At 35.4% G+C, this 13,906-nt stretch overlaps 1 protein-coding gene and 1 pseudogene across 4 annotated transcripts; one reads left to right on the forward strand and one right to left on the reverse strand.

Moving 5' to 3' along the window:
- Positions 1 to 347: 347 nt before the first annotated feature.
- On the reverse strand, positions 348 to 11,017 carry LOC109057842 (multidrug resistance-associated protein 1-like). 4 transcript variants are annotated; one of them, XM_042752124.1, is made up of 23 exons: positions 10,725 to 11,017; positions 10,350 to 10,393; positions 10,133 to 10,262; positions 9,853 to 10,028; positions 9,402 to 9,579; positions 8,982 to 9,233; positions 8,778 to 8,843; positions 7,866 to 8,003; positions 7,254 to 7,400; positions 7,080 to 7,158; positions 6,946 to 6,985; positions 6,092 to 6,149; positions 5,564 to 5,783; positions 5,344 to 5,494; positions 4,969 to 5,125; positions 4,653 to 4,843; positions 3,907 to 4,027; positions 3,732 to 3,833; positions 3,384 to 3,527; positions 2,684 to 2,842; positions 2,272 to 2,438; positions 1,374 to 1,568; positions 349 to 1,275 (listed from the first exon to the last, which is right to left on the reverse strand). In XM_042752124.1, exons 2-23 carry the CDS (start codon positions 10,370 to 10,372, stop codon positions 1,191 to 1,193), a joined length of 2,979 nt encoding a protein of 992 aa, XP_042608058.1. In that variant the 5' UTR covers positions 10,373 to 10,393; positions 10,725 to 11,017; the 3' UTR covers positions 349 to 1,190. The 4 variants fall into 4 exon arrangements, with proteins under 4 accessions (XP_042608059.1, XP_042608060.1, XP_042608061.1 ...); XM_042752125.1 differs by lacking the exon at positions 8,982 to 9,233 and having other exon boundaries at positions 348 to 1,275; XM_042752126.1 differs by lacking the exons at positions 10,350 to 10,393; positions 10,725 to 11,017 and having other exon boundaries at positions 348 to 1,275; positions 9,945 to 10,028; positions 10,133 to 10,173.
- Positions 11,018 to 11,623: 606 nt separating this feature from the next.
- The window catches only part of LOC122142253, a 14,078-nt pseudogene continuing 11,795 nt past the window's right edge, over positions 11,624 to 13,906 (forward strand).

Below are 13,906 nucleotides of genomic sequence, written 5' to 3' on the forward strand. Positions count from 1 at the left end.
TTTCACAAGTGCATGTAGTTTGCAGTTGCTTCAGATATGGCTGCTGAGGCAATAACTGACTTAGTGCTGTTCTATTTTTACTTCTAAAAGGAAAAAACATCTATTTTATGTGCAGAGAAACTCTAGAAAAAACTAAATTGAACATAAGACAATATGCAATACTGGGGAAACCCAGTCATGATGTAGCTATAATGAGAGCAGCTTATATATATATATATATATATATATATATATATATATATATATATATATATATATATATATATATATATATATATATATATAAAAATCAAATATATATTGCTTTTATATATATAATTTTTTTTAATTCAGAAATTTCCATACAAGTTGTAACATGCCTTAAAAAATAAATACAACAACAAAATTAAAACAAAGTATTTTTATCTGTCATCCAAACAGTTACAATGTGGAAAACTGTTGTGAAAAAAACGGCTCCTTCATGCAACCTAATGTGCAATTAACTGACAATAACAGCAAAGGAAATTGAGAAGATGAGAATGTGTCAACAAACAGCTCAAACGGCCGCTGTGCATAACCACAAACAGCCCTTAGAAAGGAAGACCTGCTGCTTGCTTGCTTATTATTTATCATATTGCAGGTGTATTTTCCATATGCATATTCTACTTCTTGTAAAACACTGTCAAAAGAGTATCAAAAGTGTCAAAAATATCAAACTCTGCTCTGACATCAGCTGAAAGAAAAGTGACAGCCCTATTTAAAAATCACAGATATATAAGGTATCTTGAAAGTCAAGTTTGTAAACATTATAAACTGGCAATTTTTTTTTGCTTGTGCATGACATTAAACATTTTTTTTTATTATTACTTATTTTAACTAAGTTAATAAATTAATAAAATTTTTACTAAATAATAATTATATTATCAAATTAAATAAATTATTAAAATATTGTAAAATATAAAATGGAAAATACATTTAAAATAACCTCCCCAATTTGCTCTAATATTTCAAAATCTGTTTCACTTGTCACTTTTTTGTTTAATCATTTATTCACTATTATCTGCCCAAAACCTTTATTAATTAATGCCTGAATAAACTGTGCTTTAGAGAACCTAATGTATGATGTAAAACGAATATCTTAAGTATTTGGTCAACAAGAAATGAGTAAACGATAACAGATTAATAATTGGATGTAAGAGCAAGGTCCCGTCTCATTGACTGAACAGCGGCCCCTGCTGGAGGAGAGTGGAAGGGGCGTCAACGTTCACAGCTTGTCCCTTATTCAAAACCAGCACCCTGAAGGAGAAACAAAAGGTCATAAATACCTTACTGGAATATTTGACATTTAATGACAGGTTGAGTCACTTGTTATATAAAGGATTGTTGCTCCTGACCTGTCAGTGTGCATGACAGTGAGCGGGTTCTGAGTGAGCCACAGTACAGTGCAGTGTTTAAACTCTGTGTGGATCAACTGTCGGACCAGGTCCTCTGTTTCCAGGTCTACACCAGGAAGGGCCTCTTCCACAAGCAGGATTCTGACCCTTGCAAGCAGGGCTCTGGCCAAACAGAGCAGCCTCCTCTGGCCAAAGCTTTCACAACACAAAAACAGAAATATTTAACCCATAACAACCACTTGTTTGTTGTGCCAGTACACAAAGGTTGCCATAGAGAAAACTATATTGTTTCATGAGGTAATAAAACAGAGCCACGGTCCAGATCTAGACTTATGATTGATTCCAGACGGAACGTGAATCATATCATGATGCAGTTCGTTCTACATGTAAACATAAGTAACCTATTGTGGGAAACAATGAATCTGCTCAATTATTTATGTTTGTCCAATCTGCAAAATTCACTTAATAGAACTTTTTAATACCATTTTTAATAATCAAATGAGAAACGTGTAATCTGTGTGATTATGTTTTATTTGATTTATTTGTATGAAAATTATTATTAGTAACAGATAATTTAATATTAAATTTAGTTTTTTCAATAGAATAGATTTTTATTTACTTTTTTATTTCTTACTTTTACAAAATATTATGGTACCCAACTTGATTTATAATGCATATTTTGGAAATTTTATATAAAATTAATGTTGTGATTAAGTAAATAAAAAAAATACAAATAAAATAATATAGACCACCTGGACCTTGATTTGAACATCTCTGCAATAGGCTACTATATTTTCTAAATCAGCCATTTATATAACTGTATGAAGATCGACTATATTCTGGTATATAAACATGTAAGACTGGCCAGAGGCATCACAAAGATTGGTTTCCCACACACCTGTAAGCGAGGGAGGTCCTCTGTACAGGGTGCAGCAGCTGAGCAGGCAATAGTCGAACAAGCTCCTTCAGATGGCAGAGCTCCAGAGCCAACCACACCTGTGCGTCAGTATGCTGAGCGAATGGGTCCAGGTTAGCCCTCAGGGGACCAGAGAACAGTACGGGAACCTGTAACACGCGGGACACCACAACTCATTAGTGACTTCAATAACTGGATAATGCTTGTTACTGGCGGAGCCTGGTTAAAGCTAGTTTTACATTACACACAATGTTGGAGAGCATTCCTTCTACCACACCCAGTTAAATAGTTCTGTTACCTGTCAACACTCCTTCGCCTCCAGACTTTGCTGTGGCTGGATTGAGCTAGATCGACATCATTCTCTTGTATGCAAATATAAGATTGTTTGACTAACCTGAGAAATGATTTGCAGACGGCTACGAAGGTCAAGTAGGCCCATGCGGGCGATGTTTATATCGTCAATCAGCACAGCGCCGCTCCTGGCCTCCACTGACCGGAACAGACTGCTAACCAAAGCATCGGTGTCGGTCTTCCCCCTGCTTACAACCCCAATCTATACACATGCAAACAAACAAAAACCACCTTGAGGTTTAAATACGGATATATTCAGTGGAAAATTAAATAAATACATAAGCATAATCAATGAATTCTAAATAAATTATTTAAAATGAATACATTATCTTATAGAAATGTAACCCTTATAACAATGATAGTAAAATATTAGTAAAATTATTAATTAAATAAATTAACAACAAACATAAATGATTAATATAATATGTATTTATTTTTACATTTGAGATTAACACTTAAGAAATATTGATTAAAAATAAAAATAAATAAAATACATACTGATATCGATTATTATCAGTCTAAAAATCTTAGGCTTATAAATAAAATTATTTAAATATTGACATAAATTAGTAATTAGTTTACTTAGGCTTATAAATAAATTTAATATTAATATAAATAGATTCATTAACTTATTTATTATCAGTATGGAAGTCTTAGGCTTATAAATAAATAAAATTACAAATTAATTCATTATTTTCAGTATGTAAATCTTTGGCGAGAAAACAAACAAATATTCAAAGTACCTTTTCCCCTTTTAGAATGGTGAGATTAATTCCTCTGAGAGCTGGTGTGCCATTAGAGGAGGCTTCAGACTCATAGTTCCTGAACTTCACCTCTCCATACTGGGGCCAGTCTTTGGGTGGTCTGTAGGATTTTTTCCATGCTGCCTAAGGTAAAATGGGGCAGTTGGCTCAGTCCATTTCCATGGAGAGGAAGTGACATCCAGTGACACTTAAAAGGTGACAAGGCATCCTCTTTGGAATTTAGTACACAATGTATTTGACCATGTAGGGTTAGGTGTGGAGCAGTGTGAGCCGGCAAGCACAAAGAGAAGTATTTACTTGTTAAATAAGTATTATGTTACCCTGTACCTCCTTCTCCACTTTGGCAAATTCACAAAGGTTTTGCATGCTCAGCATGTCCATGTTGATATCAGAGGCAGCCTGAGGGTATCGGTGAACAGCTTTTTTAATCTGTAACAAAATTACAATCATTATGAATTAATCAAACAAAACTTGGGTTAAGTATCAGAACAGATGAACTTACATTGAAGGCACAGATCAATGCCAGAACCACAAGCCCTGAGTCCGGTTCAGTCTCCAGCAGAATCAGAGTGACCAGGAACAGCACAATCCCAGCAATGCCATCTAACCGCAACGCAGCCCGACTGCACACAGGTCATAAATCATACTAATCAATGCTGCTGTATGGGTTGCAATAAATGTGACATGTTTAGTAAATGTTTACGTGTATATTAATAAAATTTTATTATAAAAATTATGTACAATATTTAATTGGCTTGAAAATACAAGACACCTCCATAAAAAAAACAGTTGCAAAAGCTATAATATAATCAATCACAGATGTTTATTATACTTGAATGGCGCCCCCTAGTGTACTGTAGTTCAGGAGGCAGGCCAAAACAAAACTTGCAGAGCACCTAAAAGGCTAAATCTCTTATCCTGTTTTCAGCAACCAACCTTTTTTGCATCAACTTGTGTACATACATCAGTGCCAATAATTTTGTTTAAAAAAAAAAATAATCTAGTTTATTAGCCATAAGAAGCTGGCAGAAGCACACACACTTTGGGAGTTAGATTATTGAAGTGAGACAATAGATGGTTAATCATTAAATTCACTGATGATTTACTAGGTGATTTATTTCAATGTTGGTACTTTTTTTTTTCATTTATATTATTTTAATCAGTTCACAACAAGTGGACCTCTCAGAATCCTTCACATAATGATCATATTTGAGCATAAACAAAATGTATATAAAAAACTTTTTTAACCTTTCTGTGTTGATTTTGTTGTACTTGACCAGCAGGTTTTGATTTAAGGCTTGGAGGCAGTGTGTCAGACACACCTCCCTATGTTTTGGCCCAGAAAGTGGATCTTCAACACACTGTGTTACACACTCCAGAGAAGCAACTGGGTTTGCCCCCATGTGTCTGATATGACTGTGGGCTGAATAAAAGCGTGACTGAAAGAAGAAAAAGAAATGTTAATACCTGTATAACAACCATTTGTAAACATTTCTTGATGTAAAATGGTGATTTGCTTATGTAGAAACCTTCAGGTCAATATATTCTGGGAAAACTGACGTACCTGTAAACGGAGGAAGAGGATTATCAGCGGGCAGACAGCTAGGCTGAAAACCGGCATGATGAAGCAGATCAGAGTGATGGTGCTCAATATGTCCAAAAGGCTCTTCAACCAGCTGTGCAAATGTTTGGGCAGCTCTTCATCAATCACCTGCATATCCGTATCCAACATGAGATCACAATGTTTGGTTTTGTTAAAACGGGATTAAGGAAGATCTATCTTGGTTTTCCATCATATTTGCTTATATCTGTTATATAATATATACTTCCTCAAGCGCACAACAGTGATGACCTGCTACATGTATAATCAAACAGGCCTTTTTCAGTTCACTTGTTTTGAACTCTGCTCCACACCGCCTCCTGGAGGACAACACTCACCTGAGTGAATGCTTGCAGTAGCTGTCTCATGTCAGTCTTCTGGGAATGCATAGGCATGTGAAGAACATCAGACAGAAGCTTTGAGTGCAGTATATGAGAAGCCCTGAGAGAGGCGCAGGTCAGACAGTAGGCTGCACAGCACACGAGGAAGGCTGCAATACAAAAGCATATAAGTTAACAAATACACATTCTCAAATAAGAAGTCACAGGTTGACAATAACCTTGCAGGAGTCCGAGCAGTGCGTATGCAGACAGTCGTGAGTTTCTGAGCTCTTTCCACCCTTCCAGGCCTTGAACTTCTTTGGCTTCACCCGTCCACACACTCAGGATGCCATCTTGTGCTAAACTAACAGCACACACAGACAGGTAGACAAGCAAAGAAACTGACAGCCAGTGCCAGCCGAAGGCCCTCAAATACAGCATGCGGGCCTTTCCACTGCCCTAAAATTACAAAACCACATCATTACATAAAATTCAGCAAACAGAACCTCTTTAGGTAAAGGGGTAGTTCACTTAAAAATAAACTGTTTCATTATTTTAATTGGTTTTTCACTAAAAATCTTACTTTTATTTTGTGGAAACAGCAGCTGAGACATTCTTCTATAAATACATTTTGTATTATTCTTAAAGATTTTGAAAGATGACAATTCTAATTTTGAATACATATATATATATATATATATAAGATAAATAAATAATTTAAAATATATCTTTTTTTTAAATCAGTTAAAATAATTTTTGGTACATACTTTTTGGGATAGATCGTGATCACTTTTCTCATCAGAATGACTGTGCTTATCTTTACACCTGTAAAAATCAAAACATCAAAAATATTTAGACTATAAAGATACAGTGTACTTGAGGTAAAACTGCCGTGCCAGCATCAGAAGAACAAGCAGGTTGGAGAAACACAAGCTCATTAATGTGGGATAAAAAGAAAACGTCGGCAGCCCTGTTCAGTCTTTCCAATGATATTTTACTGGTCATCATCATCCTGTGACCAGCAATTCCTGTGATTCTGTGCATATCTTCCTTTATTAACCTGCACTAACCTTCATGACTAAACCACAAAGGCCACTCTAGTACATAGAACACAGTGTAAGAAAAGCATGATACATTCTCTCAAGGGGATCAGAAAGATATTAAAATCAGAAGCACTGCTAATGCTCTTAACTGCACTGATGTTCGTCTTGGATTAAAGCAATTGTAATATATTAATGCTGGATCTGTACTGGACAACCAAGACCGACGGGTCAGGTCACGCACTGTGCTTTACCCAATGTTCTGGACTCTGCCTAATCAAATTTTCAAGGATAACGTAACATGCACTCAAACATTTGTATTTTTATTATGCTGGCTGAAATTTCAGATTAGATAACAGAAATAAATTCTATTTTAAAAATATATTATAATTATTTTAAATTGTAATAATATTTCATATATGATTGGTTTACTGTTTTGAGCATAAGAGACTTCTTTAAAACATGAAAATGTCTTAGCAGACTAAGTGTTTACATGAGGGTGTTCAATAGATTAATTACAGTACATTATAAAACAATAAATATATATGTTATAAAATACAAATAAACAAGTACAAACATACCTGTCACATGGCTGTTGGAAGCCATCAGATGGAAGCTCTTCTGTAACACATGACCGGGTAACACTTTACAGCAAAAAAAAAAAAAAAACTTGTTTCTCCATGCATCAGTGAGTTGTCATATATGGTGACGTTACCTTTTGTAGTAACTAACTGAGTGGTGCCCAAGTCTTTTCTAAGAAAGATCTTCTCCAGATGGCAAAGAGACTGCTGTGCCTGCATAAATTATGCTGATATTAATAAAATACTAAGAAACTTTAGATTTAAGATCTTCAATAAAGTTTGTTTTGATGTTGTCACATGCATGCTACCTGCTTGAGAACACAGAAGAGCCCAAGGAGCTCCAGCAGAGGTGGGCGGAGCAATCTGAAGAAACAGAGGGATGTACAGATCTGAGACGGTGTGAGAACATTCCCATCATCCACCAGCACAAACACAGCAATACTAGAGAAACCAACCTGCACAGAGAGTTAAAGAGTATGGGAAATATGGGTCAAAGAAGATATTAAGTTCATCTGTCCAGTGACAGGTTATGTCCATTTTGATGAAAGCGTGGAATGATGGGGACCAAAATGTTCTGACCTCAGGTTGTAATCTATGATAGACTTTGATTTGGGTTTTAATCTCAGAGCTCTGTGGATTTGTTTACCTAGTAAGCCCCTGTGCATCTGGAGAAGAGAGACAAGGTGATTTGAAGTCAAATTCACAGAGGGTAGTTTAGCAGTACTAAGTAAAAAACTGAATTTTAATAAGGATATAGAATATCTAAACACTAACCAACAAGGTTTCTTGACTAGATTATATAGTAAGATAACTAGTAGCACTTGAAAAAAACCTGATGGGCAGCCCATCTTGCTGATGAACCTGGTGAAGTTGTGACAGTTTTTTCATGAAGGTATTTCTCCTGAATATCAAGCACTCACCAAGAAAGGCATACAGATAGAGTTGAGCATAGAGAATGCTGTCAGATATCCCAGAATTCTTAGTATCTCCAGCTCCCTGGCCCGTGACTCTGTAACTCTTTGCTGGAACCAAGACTCCCATGTGAGAAACTTCAGCGCCTACACAAAGACAGATTAAAGTCGGGATAGTTCACCTTAAAATTCACCTAAATGCATGTTATTGATCTTACTGTAAACATATCTGTCTGCATCCAATCAACGACTGATGGACTGAACCAAGTCCACACCCTACATTTTTTTATTTTTCAATAAGGTTTCATTTGTTTCAAACTGTTTAATTTGACACTTCTGTTTTTGCTGTAATATAACATGACATGTAATTTAAGACATTAACATTTTCATAATTTAAAAAAATACAAAATGAAACAGTTTTCTATGATTTCTAATTATGCATAAAAATGCCTTGTATGTGGACAGCCAACATGGAACTTAACATTGAACAAGTGAAATCACAAAAATAAAACCATTACTGTCAAAGAAATGCTATTGTTTTTTTTTTTGGTTTTTTTAATCACCACAAAACCTAAGTTGCAATTGTCTTTTTAACCCTATACTGACATCCAAGCACAACGGCCTCTCCAACGAGAAAAAGTGTGGAGCAGGACTTGATTTTGTCCATTGGGAATTGATTGAAATGCTGCGGTTTGATAATTACTGCGATAATTAAAAATTAGTAATTCAAGCAAGAACTGAGTTAGATTTTTTTTGTCCTTAAGGCAGGAAATATTCCTCCAATCTAAATCAGCTCATGCTCAGATACGTGACTGAGCCATCCTAAGACTAAAAGCACCCCTGACTGGGATTGAAACAAATTCAAGAAGGTTAGGACTATAAATGTCAGCGTCATGTGAGAGGATTAGGAACAGAAAAGACCTGGTATTTATGCAACATTTCCTTGATGAGTTGTTCACTCCTTTCCATGATGATCAGCTGAGTTCTCTGAGGAACAACAAACAAAGATTATAAAACATATCTGCATCAGAGCATTTACAGAAATACACTGAACATGCTTCATCTCTTATTTTTCACATGCAAACTCCCAAGGAAATCTTCTTGAGCAGACTGGCCTTTACTAACCTGAAGTTGTTTGGCTTTGCGCTCTACTGCAGAGTTGACAGGGATGAGGACTAGTAGCAATGCCACCCCCACTAGAACACCTGGGCCCAATTCTCCCCACAGTAAGCCCAGACAGAGAGCGACTCTCAGGGGAGTGGACCAAAGACAAGCTAATGTGACCACTAGCTCTGTAACCTTTTCAACCTCCCTTAATAAATCTGTCCCCCGAGTGGTGTTGGATTGCTGTTGAGAACTATGGGAAAAAGGCAATGTCTTAAATGTATGGGGGGGGGGGGTGTAATGGAGGGAACACGAACAATGGAATAAAGAAGAAATTAATATACTTTTAGTGTGACATGACAAAACATTTGTGAAAAAAAAGTTGCAGACTGTTTTTTTGTTTGGAGACTGAGATAATGAGACCGTTAATAAGACCTTTACCTTCCTGTAGAGGAAGCCAGCTAGAACCGCTTGTGCATTGGCTGCAACTATCCTACTATGTTTCTCAAAGTGATGCTGAGAAACAGCACAGCAGCAAACTGCTCCCAACACCACCAAAGAATATGTGTATCCTGCCCAGTCAAACACAGCCTGCCTCTCAGAGAACAGGATAACCCACCTGAGGTTAAAAACATGTACAAAAACAGATCAGAGAATTTCAGCAGCCAATACTCCAGTCTTTAATGTCACATGTTAATTCAGAAATCATTCTAATATGCTGATTTGGTGATTTTATCAATTATTATTGGTGCTTAAATACAAAATTATTTTTCTGGAATGTGATATTCAAATAGAAAACTGTTGTTTTAAATTGTATTAATATTTGGCAATATAACTGTATTTTTGAACAACTTAATCTAGCCTTGACTTGAAATAAGAATCACAGTCATACCTGAGAGTTAAAGGAACTAAAATGCTAAAAATATCAGTTGACAGTCTCAGAAGCGCAACTTTGACTAAGGCTGGACGGAATGTCACCCATATTGCATAAAGGAGAGAGTAACCAGTGTTGGTATTTCTGGAGACCAGCAGTGACTCTCTTCCAGAATCCTCTTCTAAGTCCAACCTCTGTATGAATAAAATATTAACAATAAATCTCATTCAAAGCATGCTTTTAACAATGAAAACAAGTACAACCAAGGTGTTTGTCCCTGGCTATTGTTCACAGTTACCTCATTGCAATTCTGTTGTTTTTCCCATTCGTGCTCAAACACAGAGGATGGGGTGTGGACAGACTCCTCATTATACAGCTTGCAAAGGTCACACAACTGCAGCAGTCCCCTGTGGCCCATTACAACCACCCTGAAAACAGAAAAAAAAAAAACTGTTAAAGCTTGCTGTGGTTGATAACATTATAGAATACCTCCCCAGTTATAGGCTTAGGCTTACCGGTTTATCCGAAAGAGGTTCATATGGATAAGACTCCCTTTTGACTGTGAGCACAAATCAAACACAAATCTTAGTGCAGAGACAGTAGTCTTAGTCAATGGTGGGAGATTATATGCATTTATTAAATATCGCAGTGAATCAATAGATTCATCAATATAAAAACGATTAAACAGAACAACATTATTTTGGGAATACAAAAGAAAAATAAATGTGTATTTCTGAAGGAAAACAGTTTCAAAACAAAAAAATATAATCTTATTTAACTGTGAAATATCAATTCTTGGCTACAATAATGTGAGCTTCTCTGCTGGCGTTGTCTGGACAGTCTATTCAGTTCATGCAGTTTGAAAAAAGATCAATAAAAGTTGTGCTTACCTCGTTTCATTAAAGGTGGCAGCGTCTAAAAACAATATAATGTCTTGCCGCGTGTAAATGACTGCATCTGCGTCTCATACAGCTGGAACAAAGGCACCTTACAGGAAAACAAATAAAGTATCCTACATTTCACGTCATTTGCACTTGTAGACGATATTTAGGTTTTAATAATCTCTGACATGTTTTGGGATAAATAAAGGACGCTCTCCGTGCGGAATTAAACCGCGTCTGGAGCATAAAACAGAGGAGCGTGCAGTGTGTGCACATGTCCAATGATAGTTGCGCTCTCGGTTGTGGGCGTGTTTCACTTTGCTGGGTAAATGTTTTCAGTCTTTTTCGATTGCATTTTTTTTAATTTAATATATTTTGTGTGTGTGTGTGTGTGTATGTATATATATATATATATATACACACACACACACACACACACACACACACACACACAAACAAAGTATATTAAATTAGAAAAAAAGCACTCGAAAAGACTTAAAAGGTTTACCCAGCAAAGTAAATATACTGTACCAATATATATATATATATATATATATATATATATATATATATATATATATATATATATATATATATATATATATAATTTGTATTTTTTTCAATTTTGGGAAATATCTGTAAATATGTATTATGCAGCTTCTTCAGAGTACTAAAATACTTATAAACTTATTATTTTATCTATCTATCTATCTATCTATCTATCTATCTATCTATCTATCTATATATATATATATGCATTTTTTTCAGGTTTAAAATATATTTTCTAAGTCTAACTTAGAATGAATATTAACTGGACTAATTATTTTATTCATTAATACAAGATATAATAGGAAAAAATATTTATTTTAGGCCTCATATTCTGTATATTCAAATACATTATGCATCTGTACATGAAGAAAAAACAGTTGCTCATAGAATGTGTGAACAAAAAGATGATATGATGATATATGATAAGGCCTCATTCAAAGAATGAGTAAACAAGTAATCGACTTTCAGGTTTAACATGAGCTCAGTTTTGTTGCTTAGAGACATGACATGCAAAGTTCCATGTTATGTTGCGTGTGAAAATGGGCGGTAGTGGAAAAAGAGAACATATATAAATCACCTTAAATATCTCACTTAAACTATATTTAATCAGTCCAGCAGAAAACGAAAACTGCTAACCATGTCTATAGCTCTGTCTTCTCAGACTGAGATGTCCCGGAACAAAATTGAACCTATAGCAAATGAAGAGAGTGACACAAAAGTCATACTCCAGTCAGGTTTGCCAGGCTTCTTTTTCTTTCTCTCTCTCTTTTTTGTTTTGTTTTAAATAATATATTTGTTCAGATCATTTTGATGCCATTATGACTTACCTCTTGCTTTTGGGTTTAATCAGATGGTGATCAGTCCAGAAGCTCTGGGTTCTGTGGATACCTCCTTACCTTCTTCTCCTTTCTCCTTGTCTTTCTTACTTTTCCTGTCTCAGTCTGGTTTTGTATGAAGGTAAGAAAAAAATTACCTAATGTAAAACCTACTTAAAAAATTATTTTTATTATTATCAATCAATAAATCCTGACATAAGCATTAAGGTCATCGAATTAAGTGAAAATCACTTATAACTTAATTATTATTTATATATATCAATCCCTAATCTTTTTTTCTTTTTGTCAAAAGATTGTCCAGGAATATGAAAGAGCAGTTATTTTCCGATTGGGACGACTCCTAGGCGGTGCTAAAGGACCTGGTTATTAATTTCTGTTCTTAAAATTAAGCATAAAAATGGTTGCTTAGCTCAGTTGTAACTAGCAGTTGTTTTTATTGATTGTTTTAAAGGTTTGTTCTGGATTATTCCATGTGTGGACACATTTAGGAAGGTTGATTTAAGAACAGTGTCTTTCGACATCCCTCCACAAGAGGTGAGTGATTCATTTGAAAATGTTTAATCATTGTTATTTTTTTTTCAGTTAATACATATTATGAGTTTAATATCATATTGTGTTTTCTCATTTTCACATTTTGGCTTCAGGTGCTGACCAAAGACTCAGTGACTATCATGGTGGACGCAGTGGTCTACTATCGTGTCTTTAACCCCACGGTCTCTATTACCAAAGTGGAGAATGCTAATCATGCCACACAGATGCTTGCACAGACTACATTACGAAACATGCTGGGAACTAAGAGTCTGGCAGACATCTTAAAAGACCGTGAGGAGATGTCTGAACAGATGGAGGTAAGATAACCCTTCCTGAAAACATCTTGAAATCTTTAGTTGTTTTACTCCTAAAAATAAAACTGTCCTTATTGGCATGAATGGGTTAATGAAGAACCTTTATCATCCATGGAATATTTTCATTCCACAAAAGGTTCTAGGGAAACTCAAAATGGTTCTTCTATTATATAGCATCATGTGGAAACCTTATTTTTGAAATCTTTATTTTTAAGATTATTTTAACATTTTCTTCTGGATTGGAGCATATAAATGCCTTAAATAAAAATTGTTCATTGTTTCATCTTTTGCCTGACAGGCTGTGCTGTATGCTGCATCCAAGAACTGGGGTATCAAAGTGGAACGGGTCGAGCTTAAAGACGTCAAACTGCCCACCACTTTGCAGAGAGCCATGGCAGCTGAGGCAGAGGCCACCAGAGACGCCAGAGCCAAGGTGGGTGTCTGAGCACTGAAAGACTGTTACATGCTTCACACACACAAACACATGCTATGTATTTTCTGCCGAGCCTGCCAAGTTTAGTCTTATCAGCTTTGCAGCTTTGTGTTCAGTCTGTCTGGGGAGACACGCTGTTCTCTGTTTGGTGGATGAACACCTGCAGCCCCTCACATACGGTCAGAAGTGTAACCCCCTTAAGCCAATCAATTTCCAAAACAAGACCTACTGACCAGTAAAGCACTTGCAGGTCAAGACATTAGCCTCATTTTATTGCTATTTGTGATGACTGACCACTTAAAATAGATACCTCAAACAGAATTTGCAATACATATATATATTTTGTGACTGTAAATGTACTTATTTTATCTTGTGGATATGTGTGTGCGTGTGTATAGTTACATAGAAAAAAATATTGATTTATAATTCTATATGATTCTAATATATTATTATAATAATTTAAATATAATTAGAATACATAAAATGTGTGTGTGTGTAAATATTTTTTTTCTTTCTTGAGAAATATAT

The sequence above is a fragment of the Cyprinus carpio genome, chromosome B24 (genome assembly GCF_018340385.1).
Source record: "Cyprinus carpio isolate SPL01 chromosome B24, ASM1834038v1, whole genome shotgun sequence".
Taxonomy (NCBI): domain Eukaryota; kingdom Metazoa; phylum Chordata; class Actinopteri; order Cypriniformes; family Cyprinidae; genus Cyprinus; species Cyprinus carpio.

Coding starts and splice junctions, on each gene's coding strand:
- LOC109057842 (XM_042752124.1), bottom strand. CDS start 10,372: ATGAACCTCTTTCGGATAAACCG. Junction 8,004..8,777: donor AAATGTTGCATAAATACCAG/GTCTTTTCTGTT, acceptor GTCTTTGTGTAG/GCGCTGAAGTTTCTCACATG. Junction 5,126..5,343: donor CTACTGCAAGCATTCACTCA/GGTGAGTGTTGT, acceptor CATGTTGGATAC/GGATATGCAGGTGATTGATG.